The 18379-nt window shown below is 37.8% G+C and overlaps 1 protein-coding gene across 5 annotated transcripts in view; it reads left to right on the forward strand.

Moving 5' to 3' along the window:
• atad2b (ATPase family AAA domain containing 2B) overlaps positions 1-18379 on the forward strand; it is a 199220-nt gene that overhangs the window by 152118 nt on the left and 28723 nt on the right. For 3 of the 5 annotated variants that reach the window (XR_015517405.1, NM_001365966.1, NM_001365967.1), the window contains 2 exon segments: positions 12500-13039; positions 14853-14983. Coding sequence is in view for 2 of the 5 variants with exons in the window: in NM_001365966.1 (NP_001352895.1) it covers positions 12500-13039; positions 14853-14983 (671 nt within the window). In the remaining 3 variants the exon portion in view is untranslated. 5 annotated transcript variants of the gene reach the window in all.

Consider the following 18379-nt stretch of genomic DNA (forward strand, 5'->3'; position numbering starts at 1 on the left):
TATGTTTCCTGTGCTGTTCAGTTTATTCTGGGTTTTGGAACAACACCCTTACCATTCACAAACACACCAAGGCTGTGAAAAGCTTGCAGGAAGTTCTCCCTGGCGAGTTTTTTTCCCCTCTTCCCTCCTTTTCAATTTTTTTTTCTCCCAACATCGACAGTTGTTTCTGAAGGAGATGTTACAGCTAAGATCCATCCATTGGTTTACAAAAAAGTATGGATTTCTTGTTGATACAAGATAATACTTTCGATTAATACTTCACACCATTTAATACTGGCTAATTAGCTGCCTGTTATTAAGATCTTAACTGAACTGTTCATTAGCACTTATCAAGTGTGATGTTTTTTACATTCCTAATCCTAGCCAATACCTAAACCCAAGTACCTTACTAACTAGGGGTGTAACAGATCACGGTTGATCCGTGATTTCTACTAATCACAACCCACATTTCAAAACACACATGGCTCATGGATTAATACATTGCTTTTTTTTTTTGCTTGTAGATTATTCTTATTCTTATTTTTATAACGAAGAGAGATCATCTTTTGCATCATTCAAATCACATGTATAAAAGCATTTAGGCTTTACTGTAAAATATAATGATGATGGGGGAAGTTGTGGTAGGCTATTCTGGATTTGGTGGGTTTCTTAGGTTATTAAAGGTGTTTTCTGTCACTGTTGTTTAGCCTGCATCAATGCATTCAGTATTAGTTGCACGATTAATCATTAAAAGATTGGGATCTTAACACCCACGCAACATAAATTATAAATGATCGTGATTTGCATATGTTTATTAATCCTTCGAATCTTTGCATTCATATCTGTGTTTGACAAACACAAAAATCAAGAGATTCTGCCTTTAATTTACAAATCGTCAAATAACAGAAGTACTGGCAGAACAGTTTGTAGTTTAGGTAAAACCACTGAAGTGTATGTTAAAGAATAAAATCACCGTCATATGCATTTAACTAAACGCTCAAAAAATGAAAGTTTTTGGCAGCACTTACATTATTTAATCAATAGGAGGTGACAACCAGCCGTCAAAAATATGTCACTGAATAATTCTTCAAAAATGATCATCTAGCAATGAAACATGAAGATTTATGAGTGAAAATGAGACTAAAAATGGGTTGTACAAATTATAATTGGATGTCTACACTTAGCGTTATCAGCAACAGTAGTAACGTTGAATTTCTCACAGTACTGAATATTTTACTATTTATTTTTATTCATCTGATTATTTCTTCATTTTATTTTTAATAAAAATGACAGCTTCTAAGTTCTGTTTGTTAAAAGCAAAAGTGTCTTGTTAAAAGCAAAAGTACTGTTTTTGTGATCAATGAAAAGCAAATGACATTTGTCTATTCCCCTTTTTGGCTTATCTGAAAAAATGGTCCAATCCTTGACAAAAAAACCCATCATGTGATCCGAACCGTGAGATTTTTGATCTGTTACACCACTATTACTAACTATTAATAAGCAAGTAATCAGTAATTTATTGAGCTGCAAGTTTTGGTTTATGATTTGTTAATAGTGTGACTTGCACATTAAAATAAAGTGTCACACAAAACATGTTTCGGTTTATCACTTCAGTGAATTTAATGGGTCAAAGTTAAGGCTGATTTATACTTCTGCGTCAAACGCCGGCGTATGCTACGGCGCTGACGCATAGCCCTTCGCCGTAGCCGTCGGCGTCGCTGACGTGCACCTCTCAAAAAATGTAACTACACGTCGCAACAACGCGTAGCGCAAACTCTGTGATTGGTCGGCTTGGTAGCGCCGACAAGTCTGGGCAGGACCGAGAGCCGCGCGAATGGCGCGAGCGATTGTTTACAAGTGTGGACTCCCGTGAAGGAGCTCCGGATGGAAAGTTTTGTTCTGTGTTTACCTCATGGTTAAAGTTGTTGCACGTCCGCCGGTTCCTGCCTCAAAATGAGCGAGTTTGAGCCACTTGTACATCCAGGAAGTGTTCAGAAAAGCAAAACAGAAGCGAAGAACCTCGACACAGAGGAACATTTACACCTCACTGCCCACTAGCGTTTCGGAAGTGTTAATGCAGACCAACAGAGACAGCGTGCAGAAGTATAAATGCACAGCTGCGCGCGTTGCATGCGCCTTGAGTTACGCCAGTCACTTGATGCAGAAGTATAAACCAGGCTTTAACCTGCATCTGGGGCTGCATCACTACAAAGCTTTGACATGTTGACATCAGCGCACCTATTGGTCAACATGTCACTATTGATTCATCTTTACTATTTTATCTTTATAAAATATTTTACTGAAATAATCATCTTATGGTGTCTTTAATGACTTATTTCAGATTTGAAGAAATTAGTCACCCAAAAAGAAATTACCCTTCAATTTAGGCAAGGTGAGTTTATTTATATAGCACATTTCATACCAAGGCTGCACGATATTGGAAAAATCAATTGTGATATTTAGTTTTTTTTTTTTTTTTTTTTTTTTTGCAACATATGTTTCACCAGATGACCTGAATATCTCTATTTGGAAAAGAAAAAGAAAAACATTTAAATTGATTCGGATGATTTGGTAGGGGAGCTAATCATGCATAAAATATAAAAGAAACAATCTCTGATCATAGATAAATACACTAAAAGAAAAAGATACAAATGAAATAAAGTGTTTTGCCTTATTGTAACAGTATTCAGGTACAGTAATTGAATAATCGCATGTAAAGTAACATGTAAGTCAAGGTAATTCAAAATGAAATTACCCTACAATTTTGGCAAGGTGAGTTTATTTATAAAGCACATTTCATACTAGGGCTGTATGATATTGATAAAATTGATTGGGATTGTGATATTTTGTCTTTCTGCACTGGACGTTTCACTGGATGACTTGAATTTCTCTATTTGGAAAGAATTTAACATTTTAGATGGATTGGGATAGATTCTGCAGGGAAGTGAATCATGCACAAAATATAAGAAAAACATCTCCAATCATAGATAGATACAATAGAGAAAAAGATACAAATGAAATAAACAGTGTTTTACTGTTTTCTGAGGAGTCTAACCGTATTCAGGTGAAGTAATTGAATAATCACATGTAAAGTGTTGTCTAACATGTTAACGTTAGTAGCTAGGCAGTTGATTACTTTGTATTCGTCTGACTGGAGTTAATGCAGTCTTGTGTTATGTGGGTGCACTTGGTGTGAGTGTCCGCAGCGCAAGCCTCCTGTGAGTGCGTGCGTACAGCTGAAAATTGTGAAGGCTTTTTTTACGCTGCGTGAGCTTGCTAACAGTGCCCTCAAATATCACAAATTCGAGAGAGTTGAGCTGCGTCCCAAATCGCATACTTATGCACTATTCTACGAGGCAGTATGAATAGTGTAAGTAGTGTGTTCACACTGAAAACTCTAAAAATAATAAGTGCACTTTAATTACCCGGATGATGCACTCATTCAGCCGCTAAAATGAAGTGTGTTATGATGGACACTTCACGCACTCAACGAACGCAGGTTTGCTTACGTAGCGGAAGGGGCGGAGCTATCGGACGCACATGCTATATAACTTTATTTATTTTGGATGGTGAAAGCAAAATTTTCCTACGAGAGTGATTATAGCGCCTCCCGATGGTGAATACGGCAGTACCTACGGCAGGTATTATTTGATAATTCAGTTGTTTATTTCACTGATTTGGCGACCGTCAAACGTCATCAGGGAAACGGTTTGAATTTCCACTTAGTAAAAAAAACATTAGTGTGACATTTGGGACAACACTACATACATATACTATCCTGTTGAGTGTGTAAGTGCATAAGTACATAGTGCATGAGTGCATAGTGTATAGTGTGCCATTTGGGACGCAGCTTTGGTCAGTTAAATTATGCTACTGTGTTTAACGTTTATTGAGCAAAAATTCTCCAGTATTGATAGCAGAACTATTAATGTCAGAGCTTATCGATACTTTAATTTAGCACTGGTACCGATAAAGTATCGAGTTTCGGTACCCATCCCTAATACTTACTACCTTATTCTGGCTCTGCTGTGCTTGGCCTCCTAATTAAAGCTTTAACTCTATTTTATTATGGATTTTGTGCTAATCTGGGATTGATATATTTTGTTTGGATGATGATTTCGTTTCTTTAAAAAATGAGTTTAAAAATTCTGCATTATCTTCTCTCTTGGTCTTGGTGGTTACAGAATGGTTTATAAATATTTTATTTTATTCATTTATTCACATCAATTAAGCATGTGCTCTGTTCCTTTAGCAACAAAGCAACACACGTCCACCTGTCTAGAAGAACGCCGGCAGACTCCTCATCATTAAAAACGTCTGCTGGTGTGAGAGCCAGAGAGAAACAAACAATAAGCGTTTCAAGGCTTAAACATTAAAGGCTCCAGCTTTATCATAATCCTCAAGCTAGTTTTCTATCTACTTGGTTGACGTGGAAAAAACATAGCGTTGGGCTGATGGGAGAAAATATCAGAAGCAGATAAGCTGGGGTTTTATGGCTTGGACTGAAGTTTTAATAATACAGATAGCCATATTGCATTGCAATTTCTCTAACAGCAGAAACCCAAGGGTGATGATTCGCAGGCTTGGAGGCCGAGGCCGGAGTTTTGACTCCATGTCAAGCTTTGACTTTTACAGGGCTGCAAATCTTTAGCCTCTGGCTCGATCGTCGATCTGATTTCAAAACCAGAGTGCTGACAATCATTGAAGCTATTTATTATTTATTTTTCTATTCTCCTTGTTGCTTATGATGAGGTAATATTGAGTTTGGCTTGTGGGCGTTTTATTAAACATAAAAGTTTGTAACGTTATCTTCTCAGAATTCTCCCTTCACACTTTTAATGCAGCTTTTTTTGACGATGATCTGGCCTCAATCACGCCGTTGTCAGCGTTTTGCGGCAGATGCAATCTAGACGCATCAATATGTCCTCCAGCAGTACAAGTTTTCTATTTTCCCCTATCAATCAGCCCAAGCAGCCTGCCATTCTCCAGTTCTTTTGTAGTGCTGTTCAATCATAAGCCCAGCATTCTGCTTGAACACACACACAAATACGCTGAGCCTTTGTGGGCTTAATTACGCATCATTAGGGCCTGATGCACCGCATGGCTCTCTTTATAGCTGGTCACGGCTATTGTGTACTGCGATTTGGCCGAAATGTCAAATTAGGTCTTGTGTGGCTACAAAAAGGGAAAGCAAGCAACAAGAAATGACCTTTTGTGTAAATTGCCATGTGCACCTTTCTACCGTCCTGTTGCGAAATCTTAATAAATTGGAACTCATCTGTTCTACTTCATTAGATGTGATTTGCATGTACATGTATGTCAGTCTCTACAAATTGCATGGTGATTCTGACGCTGCACATATGACTCATTTTCGAAATTGTCCATCAGTCAAGCTAGAAAGTAAGGCCCAATCCCAATTTTATTTTTATACTCCTACATCTTCCCTTTCCGAAAAATTCATAATAATGACAAAAAAAAAAAAAAAGATTTGTGGACCTACTTTCGGGTTCAGCTATGCTGCAGTTGTGGCTGGTGTATTCTGGGAAACTATAACTGACTTTATTTCAACCCAGGCTCATTCTGAAAACGTACCCCGTATAAATTTTTGGAGAGCACCAAATACGTCCCAGGAGGTACATTTTTTTTTTTTTGTAGATTTTTGTTTCCGCGAATCCACTGCTAAACACCATTGTCGACTGACCGACCAACAGATTGATTCACCCACCCACCCCATTTCCCTAAACCCAATCGATGTGGGTTGTTTTAAAAAGCACCGATTGACCAGCGCCCAATCACTTGCCTAAAGTCAACCGACAGAGTTATGAAAAGCAATCCAGAAAGCGAAAAGCCCCCCGATTTGAACCACATTTTTATATTTTACTACATGCTCAACTTGTTTATTTTATTTTTTGAGTTTTGTTTTTGTTTTAGCTGCTTTCTGGGACCGTTTTTTTTTACCAGATTCAAATCCCGTCGTCGTGGTCAGCTCCTCTCTGCGTCTTAAGTCCTCCGATGTCTGCTGCAGGCCACTGGACAAATTAGCAACAACAGAAAAGCAGTCAATATGGAGGTAAACAATCAACTGGTGGTAAGCGCGAAAAGGAAAGCCACCATACCGCCCCCTAGCGTTTGTTTTAAAGACAATACCTACATACACTATACAAACTTCTGGCTACATAGTTTGCAAACTCCAGAAATGTATATAGGAGTACGTTTTCAGAATGAGCCTGTGTTGTTTTATTCAATTCGTGATCTAATTTTATTTGTAACACTGTAAGCTATGACATCGTCTTGCTTTTTACTACAAAGACTCCATTTTTGCACATGAGTAACATAGTAAACACTGTTGTAAACAATCCGTCAGTGGAAGAAACGGTGACATAGCTAAATAAATAACCATCCATAATTCAACACTGTTGTGTTGTTGTACTAAATGTGCTCGATGACGTGTTGTTCTGAGTACTCTTACCTTTCAAAATAAATCGTGATCTACAGCAGTGAATGCATGTTCATCTTTTACGATGATAAGTAACGTTATGTATATCTAATAAGCAAGTTCTGTTCAACTCATACAAATTTAGCAAATACATTCTTTATAAGCTTTCAAATAAAAAAAAAAAACAGCTAGCTACATCCGCTGCTTGAGGGTTGCAGCTTTAGACTGAGGTATAGTTTGTCAAGATTACTCATGTTCTTTTTGATGCAATCTATTCGTAAGCACTGACATGTTCAAAAATAGTGACCCAGTGTATCCACATGTGCAACAGAATGAATTTGTTGTGCAGGATAATTTTGTATTTTATTACTGTAATGTAAATCCTTTTGTCTTAATGGCCACAGTTGGATTAAAACACCGATTAGTGTCTTGGTGTATAGAGAGAGAGAGAGAGAGAGAGAGAGTGAGAGTATGTGGTGTAACATTTTGCAGTCATTTCTTCTTACTACCTGTGTTTATAAAATAGATTAAAAGCCAAAATCAAACGGCCCAGTGTGGGATTTCTGCGCAGTTAGTGGCAACAAGCCAAACTTCAGAATTAATGGTTTTCCACACAAAAGAAAATACTCTTTTATTCCAACACTGTGTAGCCCAAAGCCCCATTTAATTGATTTTTATGAAGGCAGAAATTTTGACTGATGCTGTGTCATTATTTACTCCAAACATAACACACATGCACTCTGTATTTCTAATTTAGTCATTTATTATTAAGGTAGGTTTATCTAACTGGTACATTTGGGTTGTTGGTGACTAAACTGACAGAACTGCCACAGCCATATTGCCCTGCAGCCCAAGACCGGTTACTTACTGAAGCTAAGCAGGGCTGAGCCTGGTCGGTACCTGGATGGGAGAACACTTGGGAAAATTAGGTTGCTGTTGGAAGTGTTAGTGAGGCCAGCAGGGGGGCGCTTAACCTTTGGTCTGTGTAAGTCCTAATGCCCCAGTACAGTGAAGGGGACACTATACTGTCAGTGAACGCCGTCTTTTAGATGAGACGTTACACAGAGGTCCTGACTCTGTGGTCATTGAAAAACTCATGGCTTTTCTTGTAAAGAGTAGGGCCAAATTCCCTCCATCATGGCCTCCCAATAATCCCCATCCACAGAATTGGCTCTTTTGCAGTCTCTCCACTCCAGCAAAAGCTGAGGTGAGCGCACTAGTGCCATTGTCCTGTGGCTGCCATCGCATCATCCAAGTGGATGCTGCACTCTGGTGGTGGTGTGGAGAGATCCTCCTCATGATTGTGAATCACTTTGGGTCTATGGCCATACACAATTAATGCACTACATAAATGCACATTACATTACAATGTGTTAGTTTATATGGACATCAAAATTCTGATTTTAATACAATTAAGACAAATACAATGTAAACAGCAATTTTTGATGACCTTACTCCGACTAAAGTCATAATCGAACTAAACCAAAATCTAATTGAGACATATGGAGTATGCCGATTTTATTCACATTATTAAAGTTCATGTAAACACCGCAATCAAACTATTACCGTCATGTAGGATTTTTAGCCGTGTTTTGCGACAAGATCCATACACACACGGCTGTTTGACATCTATCTCTGCACCTACTAAGTCAGTAAAGGTTTTTTTCATTCAGTGTGTGTTATCAAATTCTATTAAAACAATACTCCTCTAGCAATTCATCCTCGCATCCAATATCTCGTTTGTCACGGGGGGCATGCATAAAATGTTCCCCAATGAAAATGAAAGTGGCAAACTTTTCACTTAGTGCACGTAAAGGCGACAAATTAAAAATGAAACACTTGAAATTATACGAAACTCCTGAGGAAAGTGGATAGCATGGTGACGCAATGACATTAATCAAATGATGTGCTACAGTGTAACATGTAAAGCGGAATGCTGAAAGGAACATTTAAAAAGCAACTCATGTAAACGCCATTATCATATTATTGTCTCATTCAGATTAAGACAAATGAGTCGATTACTGATGTTCATGTAAATGTGGCTAAAAACGTGTAAAATAGGTCTAAAACTGTATACCTCTGAGGCACAAACTTACTTTGAATAAGATGAGAAGATGGAGAGCGTAAAAGCCCAACTGTTGAACTCCAGACCTGCTCACCCGGGCCAGTGTTTTTCAGATCCAGCAGAGGAATGTGTGGAATGAAGCCTGTTAAAGATTTTACAGCATCAGACCTTTAGCCTCTTCACCCCCACACTTTTACTATGTTTTTGAAAATGGAAACCCTATTGCTTTTACTTATGCTTATTTCTCTCTCTCTCTCTCTCTCTCTCTCTCTCTCTCTCTCTCTCTCTCTCTCTCTCTCTCTCTCTCTCTCTCTCTCTCTCTCTCTCTCTCTCTCTCTCTCTCTCTATATATATATATATATATATATATAAATAAAATATATACACAATATATCACATTATTATTCTCTCTCTCTCAATTTAATTTAATTTAAACTTGAAAAATTTGTATTGTGCATTTGTAATGTTCACATTGAATAGAACATATGAAAACTAATTGCATAGTGGTAGTGATAAAAATGAATGATAATAGTAATAAAATATGCAATAATACTAAACAATATTTAACAATCCATATTTTAGGATCTCTTTTATTACATTAATTGCTTTTTTGCCATGACAAATGTTGAAAAAAGTTTACATAAAGAACACACACCCACACAGTTAGTCAAAATTATTAGCCCCCCTGTTTATTTTTTCCTTCATTTTTGTTTAACGGAGAGAAGATTTTCTCAACACATTTCTAAACGTAATAGTTTTAATAACTCGTCTCTAGTAACTGATTCATTTTATCTTTGTCATGATGACAGTAGATAGAATTTTACTAGATATTTTTCAAGACACTTCTATACAGCTTAAAGTGACATTTAATAGCTTAACTAGCTTAATTAGGTTAACTAGGCAGGTTAGGGTAATTAGGCAAGTTATTTTATAATGATGGTTTGTTCTTCAGGTTATGGAAAAAAATATATAGCTTAAAGAGGCTAAAATTTTGACCTTAAAACAATTTTTAAAAATATATAACCGCTTTTATTCTAGCCAAAATAAAACAAAAAAGACTTTTTCCAGAAGAAAAAATATTATCAGACATGCTGTGAAAATTTCCTTGCTCTGTTAAACATCATTTGGGAAATCTTAAAAATAATCAAAAGGGGGCTAATAATTCTAACTTCAACTGTACACACACACACACACACACACACACACACACACACACACACACACACACGCACACACACACACACACACACATTATTTAAATATATATTCAACAATCAACATTTTAGGATCTCTCTTTCCCTCTCCATATGTTGGCAATCTCCAAGGTCCTTCTCTTTCTCTCTCTTCCTTTCGCTTGTCCCTCTTACTCCATCATTCTGATTACATCCAAAGGGACCACCAAGAGCTTTGCAATCAACCTCTCTGATTTAAAGAAAGAAGAAGAAGAAAAAAGGAAAACCTGTTGTATTTAGACGAGAAGGGGTGTTGTGGGAATCCATTATTGTGAGTGGAGTGTTGACTACTCAGTCACCGAAAGCCCAAAAGGAAACACCAGCAGCCGGAGCTGGAAAATTAGCCCGATCCTTTTGGGCTCTGATATATGGCACATCTGGGCTGCCATCCATTGTTTTCAATTACGACTTTTAGCATGGCCTCTTGCTTGCTGAGCAATGCTCCTGCTCTGTTGTGTGTGTGTGTTTATTTATTTTTTTGCGTCTCCGACCAATTACACAGTGGACAGGTGTCGTGTAGAACTAACAGATTGGCCCACCCGCCTCTGTCGATTTATTTATTTATTTTTTTTCAGGGAGCGTCTGGATGTCTCAGCATTCGCTCCCCGATGACGGTCACGACAACACATTTTTTTCTCTCTCTCTCTCTCTCTCTCTCTCTCTCTCTCTCTCTCTCTCTCTCTCTCTCTTCTTTTCTCTCTCATTGTCATCTGAGTGACTGTGAGACACGAGGGTGAGAAGTTCATCATGCAGTCAGTCATGTCTAATGAATGGTTAGACCCGCTTCCAACACCCGTGATTTTGACAGGGGTTTTGCATGTAATTAGGGAGTGAGAATTGGTGAGGTGATTGGAAGCTATTAAAATGCAAGACCCTGCACAGTTCAAACGCTTTTGTTGTGTTTTTGTATATTTGTATTAGGGCTGGGCGATATTGCGAAAAAAAAAATTTATCATGATATCTTTTTTCTTATCATTTAATATCAATAACTATTGAATATTCATAACAATACATATAGGAATATCAGGATTTTTTTAAATTTAACTATATTATTTTTACTTACCAACATTACTAAAGCAAATAGTTTTAATAATCAAAAACAAAATATTTAAACAAAATATTTCATCACTTTATAAAGAAATAAACATAAGTGTTAAAGAGACTCTTAAACTTAATTAATACAATGTTACAAAGTGTGTGTAATGGTAAAGATGTCAATAATAATGATACAGTAAACTTCAAACTCTGTTAACAACACAAATTATGATGATCAAATCTGAGCTTTCTAGTAAAGAAACCAACCATCATTATTCAAATACACGCTGCAACATTACAAATAAAGCTCTTTTTGGTGGGGAGCCAATGGCTGGGATGCACAAGAAAAGAAACCAAAAAGCCTCTCTGGCGACGTCCTTACATGCCTTTTTATTTTCAATCTCCTCACTGCTGCTATAGGGCACTTATTTTCGCACGTGTTGTTATTCTGACCTGAAGTGACAAGCGCGAGCGCGTGCTTTGTGTTTGTCTAAAGTAATTAGTCTGCCGTTATTACAGAAATGTGTATTTGTCATACAAAGTGTATTATCAATTTAGACAACTGTGTTCGGTCAACAAATTTCCATATCGATATTGATTTTATCGCCCAGCCAATAGTGGCCATGTTAAAGACGTCGTGAAATCTACATGGTAGTTGTATAATTTGTTTTCTGTAATATTAGCTTACTTTATTTGTTGCTGTCGTTTATTCATTTAATTTTTTTTGTAAATTTAAACAAGAGTTGCAGGAGATTGAGTTTGTCTTTGTCTCAAAGCCACACACTCACACACGAGATATCCATCATCATTGTTTAGGCTTTTTTGGTGATAGCAGCTTAAAGACGACTCTCATGTGGAAAATGAAGTCACATGCATTGCTCGGGTTATTTTTTTTTTAGAGACCCTAACAGAGTGTAATAACCTTTTGCATTTGGCACATGTAAAAGAATGGTTCTCGTTTATCAAAGCTGGTCTTTATTTTATACTTTCTATTGGATTTAAGTTAGGTGATTGGCTGGGCCATTCTACAGCTCAATTTTCTGTCTCTGAAAGCAATCGAGAGTTTCCTTGGCTGTGTTTTGGATCATTGTCTTGCTGAAATGTCCGCCCTTGTTTTTTATCTTCATCATCCTGCTAATGTAGATGCTGGACTGATGCAGCTGATATTTATTTACACTGACGAAGGGCAGAGGGTTGTTCAAGAACTACTGAGAGCTTTCAGCTGCTGTGTGGGCTTTCACTGCCTTTCTACACCTCCCTTTCATTATGTGTGCAATGTTTTTTCTGCGTCATTTCATTTTAGTGCATTTGTAAACAAATTAGATTTGTTTTTCTTTGCATATACGTATTTCTTTGGTTTCCAACATCTGGTGAAAAATTCAAGTCAACAGCACCTTTAGAAATGTTTTCTGAGAAAAACAGTGATGTGTTGAGTATATATATTAAAAATTAAAGGCAAATATTTCATATTTTACAATGTTTCTGATTCAGGAGATATTTGTGAAATTAACAAACTATACATGTCCTATTTGCCATCCTAATTTTAATAATTCAATTCATTTTTATTTCTATAGCACTTTTTCACTGTAGATTATGTCAAAGGAGCTTAACATAGATGGAGTTCTAGTAAACTGAAACCGTTTCAGTCTAGGTTTCACAGTTAAAGTTCACTTCAGTTTAATGTCTCTGCTGAAAGCCCAAACACTGTTTTATTTGTTTGTCTTAACAAACATCTTTGTTTGTCATCGCCAGATAACATAAAGCGCAAGTTCCGCCGGCGACCGATCTGGGGCCGAGGCATCATCCGAAAGAAAAAGAGCTATAAAAAGGAGGAAGCGGAGGAAGACGATGAACCCGAGGAGGAAGAGGGAGCTGAGGATTCGACAGTGATGGCACAAGGCGACGCTTGTCTCACCCTGGACGAGTCCTCCTGCGACACCATGGAGCTCCATCCTGAAAAACAGCCGCTCCAGGCCAATGGACACGTGCTCTCCACGGAGGAGGAGAACTCCTGCGAGCCCACGGCCGCTCGAGACGCTCAGGGTCAGGAGGAGGCCCCGTCAGAGGAGCCCACAGTGGCCCCGACAGTCCCCGCCCCTCAGGAGTGTGTGAATGGGAATGAATCTATGGACAGTGTGTACAGCGAGGCTCCTGATAAAGACACTATTAAAAGAGATGCACTTGAACAGAAACCAACAGAGCATAAAGAAGCTTCTGGCACAGAATGCAGTACTGGGGAGAATACGAGGACAGCGGAGGCAGTGGCATCTGATGGCGACCATGAAAAAGAAGGTAAAACTGTATATAATAAACAGCTTGTATTGTTTACTAGGTCCCGCTTTATATTAAGCGGCTTTGACGACAATGAAAATGTGAATACAATGTACACTGCCTGACAAGTCTTGTTGTCAATCCCAGTTGTAGGAGCAACAAATAATAACTTGGCTTTTAGTTGATTTTTTGGAAAAGTTGCAGAAGGTAGATTTTTCTGATGTGTCAGCTGTTGAACTGCATCCCAATCATCACAAATACTGCAGAAGACCTATTTGAACCTGCATGAACCCAAGATTCTCACAGAAATCAGTCAAGTTTAGTAAGAAAAAAAATCATAGTTTGATGTTACATTTAATATGGGCTAAGTGGATGGCAACATCAACAGCCTGAGGTATCAAGACATTTGTGCTGCCTATTACATTACAAACCACAAGAGAGGGCAAATTCTTCAGCAGGATAGCGCTCCTTCTCATACTTCAGCCTCCACATCAAGGTACCTGAAAGCAAAGAAGGTCTAGGTAAGGGGTGTTTAATCCTGTTCCTGGAGATCTACCTTCCTGCAGATTTTAGTTGCTACCCATATCAAACACACCTGCCTGTAATTATAAAGTGGTGTTCAGGTCCTAATTAATTGGTTCAGGTGTGTTTGATATGGGTAGCAACTGAAATCTGCAGGAAGGTACTGTAGATCTCCAGGAACAGGATTGAACACCCCTGGTGTAGGTGCTCCAGGATTGGCCAGCCCAGTCACCAGATATGAACACTATTGAGCATGTCTATGATAAAATGGAGGAGCCATTGAAGATGAATCAAAAGAATCTTAATGAACTATGGGAGTCCTGCAAGAACGCTTTCTTTGCCATTCCTGATGACTTTATTAATAAGTGACTTGAGTCATTGTAGAGATGTATGGATGCAGTCATCCAAGCTCATGGGAGTCAAACACAATATAAATTCTTTTCCCACTGCACCACGACTTTATATTCTATACTGTAAATTTTTTCATAGATTATAAGTGACAAGACTTTTGTCTTAAGAAAGTCAGATTTTACTCTCCTAATTAAATAATTAAAAATCAAGGCATGATCATATGATTTTTTAGTTAAACAAATATCACTGTTATTTTGAAAATTAGATTATATCAATTTATATTTCCATAGAAAGCAAGGTAGATTGTGATTGGCTTTGAAAAATCTTTTTTAAAATGTATGAAAGGCACACTGATAATATATACATTACGGTTTCTCTGTGACGTGAACTTTGCGTTTGTTCTTTTACATTTCTTAAACATTTTGTAAACTACAGTAAATTTTAATCATTATAGTTAACTTCTCTGATATGAATGTGCCAAATGCAAAAGGACAAATTAGGCATATTAAATTGTGTATTTTCACATATTGAAAATGTTTATGCACTCAAGTTGGAGAACTCTAAACGGCCGTGGCACTGCAATAAACATAATTATATATAATTCTCTTATGCAATTAAGCCGAATGAAATAAATAACTGGGCAAAATAACATTTTAGTCTTAACAGATGTCCGCAAAGATGCTGGACTGTTGAATATTTCCTTGTATTGATTGTCAACTGTATACGGTTAATCACAGTTTGGAGGGAAAAAAAATAACTGTGTTCCTGGACTTCAAAACACCATCTGTTTGTGAGCGTTTATCCTGCTGAGAGTTAAATACACCAACAGAAACACCCCGAGGACTCGTCTCTTCTTATACGGCTACAGACGTGTTTTTCCTACACCAGGTGTTGTCTGTTTCTGGTGTGATGTGTGTTCAGTTTTTTTTTAATGTAGTATGACTTTGCTTCTTTTTAATAGGTTCATCAAAAGGGAAGGAATGTGGGAAAGGTCTGTCAGAAGTGCAGGCGGAGGAACCAGCTGTCAGACTCCAGGAGGCTGTGCAACTTCCACCACCTCCTGATCTTGTGGTTGACCATCAGCGGCTCAAGGTAAGGCCAAACTTTTGAGACACATTGCAGTAGTCATGCTTTCCACTATTGTGATGAACGTTGGGTAAGGGTGCACACTATATTGTTTCAGCATCGATATCGCAAATCTGCAGTAGTCACATTGCAGGACTTGCAATGTCCTATAATTAAGATTTTGATTAACCAAAAAACCACAATTCGAAACAAGACTTGTGAAGTCATGTTTAAAGGGCACCTATGGTAAAAAATCTACTTTTCAAGCTGTTTGGACAGATCTGTGTGTTGGTATAGTGTATAGACCAGGGGTGGCCAACCCTGTTCCTGGAGAGCCACCTTCCTGCAAATTTCAGTTGCTACCCATATCAAACACACCTGAACCAATTAATTAGGACCTGAACACCACTTGATAATTACAGGCAGGTGTGTTTGAAATGAGTTGCAACTAAAATCTGCTGGAAGGTGGCTCTCCAGGAACAGGGTTGGCCACCCCTGGTATAGACCGTCATTCTGGGGTGATATGAACACACCCAGTCCTTTTTTTTCAATTTAACTACAAAAAAAAGGGTCGGCCAATTGGAGCTGTTTTCAAATCGATCGCACCATTACGTAGGTGTGCGATCCCCCCGCTCACCAAATTGATTGACAGCTGCGCGCATTAACATGTTCCGGTAGTCGCGTGTATATGACAACAAGAACAGGCAGACATGCGCAAAGCAACCGGGAATAAAAGGTCTGAGGTTAGCCTTAACTAAGCTAAGCGCGCTCTGTCTGTCTGCCTGCCTGCCTGCCTGCCTGCCTGCCTGCGTGTGTGCGTGCGTGTGTGTGTGCGTGTGTGTGTGTGTGTGTGCGTGTGTGTGTGCGTGTGTGTGCGTGTGTGTGTGTGCGCGCGTTAACTTTGTAACGATATTGTGTGTGACTCATCAATGCAACTTCACAATACTGATTAGTAAAGGTTAGTTCTTACTGTAGTATCTCACAAACGCTACGTGAGACCTTCTTCCTTTAAGTCTGTCTGTTGTCTGACGCAGCTGAGGGAGGAGGCATGTAGAAATAGTGGGCGGGAAAGACTCGTCTTAAAGGCGCGGTACGACAAAACCACCCCCTGCTGGAAATCAGTATAAAACAGCATCTTGCAAAAGGTATAATGAAAAATCTGATGGGTATTTTGATCTGAAACTTTATATACACATTCTAGAGACGCAAAAGACTTGTATTAAATCTGAAAAAAGGGGTAACCTAGGTGCCCTTTAACTATAATCTAAAAGTATGAAAGATTTTTGTTTAGATGACTTTTTAAGGCCCCTGACTGTACAATTTCAAGCTAATTTAAACAATTTGGACATGAAATGGTTAAGTTTGCTTCATTAACAAAGATAACTGTGTTTATACAATAAAGACACTGTACAGTGTTGTTTTGCATTTGATTATTGAATTTCTGTTCCTCGATATCGTTAGACTCAGGAAAAAAAAACTTTTGTTTAATTTTTTCTTTTGTTCTATTTTTCATCTGTGCTTTAATTCATTTTATTTTGTATATTTTTTGTAGAATTTTATACATTTTATGCAGAAGCACTCCCTTGCAAAATCATCCATTCAGTGTAAATAGTGTGAATTGCAGATTAAAATAAAGTGTGAAATTCATTTTATTGCATTTAAATCGCCTAATAACTTGGTTATTCATTAAGTTATTTAACTGCTAAAAATCCACATGAATCTCAATGCATAGACGAAAGAAATTGAAACTTAATTTTTTAAAATTTGAGACAAACAGGACCTTTTAATTTTGCTTTAAAAAAGAAATAGCACTTACGTTTTACTGGTCTGTGTAGCAGCAGCAGTGTGAACGTTGTCTCAATGTTTTTTTTTTCTCCAAAGTATTTTATATGACTTTTTTACTTCGACGCTTGAGTTGATTGAACATAAAACTATTAAGTTGCCTCCTAAAAGCCTCAAGAATTATTGTGTTTCAATTCATTTTCATTCATTCATTCATTCATTTTCTTGTCGGCTTAGTCCCTTTATTAATCTGGGGTCGCCACAGCGGAATGAACTGCCAACTTATCCAGCAAGTTTTTACGCAGCGGATGCCCTTCCAGCCACTACCCATCTCTGGGAAACATCCACACACACATTCACACACACACTCATACACTATGGAAAATTTAGCCTACCCAATTCACCTGTACCACATGTCTTTGGACTGTGGGGGAAACCGGAGCACCCGGAGAAAACCCACGCAAAGGCAGGGAGAACATGCAAACTCCACACAGAAACGCCAACTGAGCCAAGGTTCGAACCAGCGACCTTCTTGCTGTGAGGCGACAGCACTACCTACTGCGCCACTGCCTCGACCTTCAATTTATTTTAAATGAGCAATTTTAAAAAGCAGTAAAAAAAATTAGTGTACGTAAATATTGAGGGAAAATGCTGTACGATTTATATCAAGATGTTGAATCACATTCAGTCTTTTACATGTTATTTGTGCACAAGGAGAGCACGAGCAGTAAATCATTGGCTGCAGTTCACATAACATCCACCTATGTCGCTATTAACAAGAGTTAATAAACAAGAGTTGGCAGTTTGAAGCTCTGTGGAGGTTTTGGTATGATTGCAAAAGTTTTTTTATATGACTTATTTTTACTGGGGAAAATGCTTTATGCTTTATATCAATATTTTGAATTACATTCAGTCTTTTGCATGTTATTTGTGCACAAGTGTGAGCATGAGCAATAAATTAATGGCTGCAGTTCACGTCCACCGGTGTTGCAGCCACCAGCAGTTTGAAGCTCACTGGAGGCTTTGTTATGAGTGTGCAAAATTGTTTGATATGATCAGTTTTTACTTCTAATCAAACAATGGGGAAAATACTTTACAATTTATATAGAGATATTGAATCATATTCAGTCATTTACATGTTATTTTGTGCACAATTTTGAGCATGAGCAATAAATCGATAGCAGCAGTTCACTTAACGTCCACCAGTGTCGCTATTAACAAGTGTTATTAAACAAGAGTCAGCAGTATAAAGCTCTCTGGAGGTTTTGCTATGAGTGTGCGAAAGTGTTTGATATGACTATTTTTTGCTTCTAAACACATTAATAGAATTTATATTGTGACATTAAATCACATTTAATTTTTTTTTTTAGATGTCAGTATCTGTATTGTTAATTTTTAGGACATCTAAAAAAAAGCTATTGTGCTCCAAAACAGTGACAATTTGCATTCAGATGATATAAAACTGATATAAACATGTCTTGCTTGCAGTTTGTCACTTCCACCTATAGGATCAATGTATTTATTCACTTCAACTCATACTTTAGTTTCGCATCAAATTGTGACCAATCAAATGGTCTTTAGTGTCTGACAAGTCCCGCCCTCTTCAAGACGCTTAACATTTGATACGCTTGAGCATAGTCA

This window comes from Danio rerio, chromosome 20 (assembly GCF_052040795.2).
Source record: "Danio rerio strain M-AB ecotype USA chromosome 20, GRCz13ab, whole genome shotgun sequence".
Classification (NCBI taxonomy): Eukaryota; Metazoa; Chordata; class Actinopteri; order Cypriniformes; family Danionidae; genus Danio; species Danio rerio.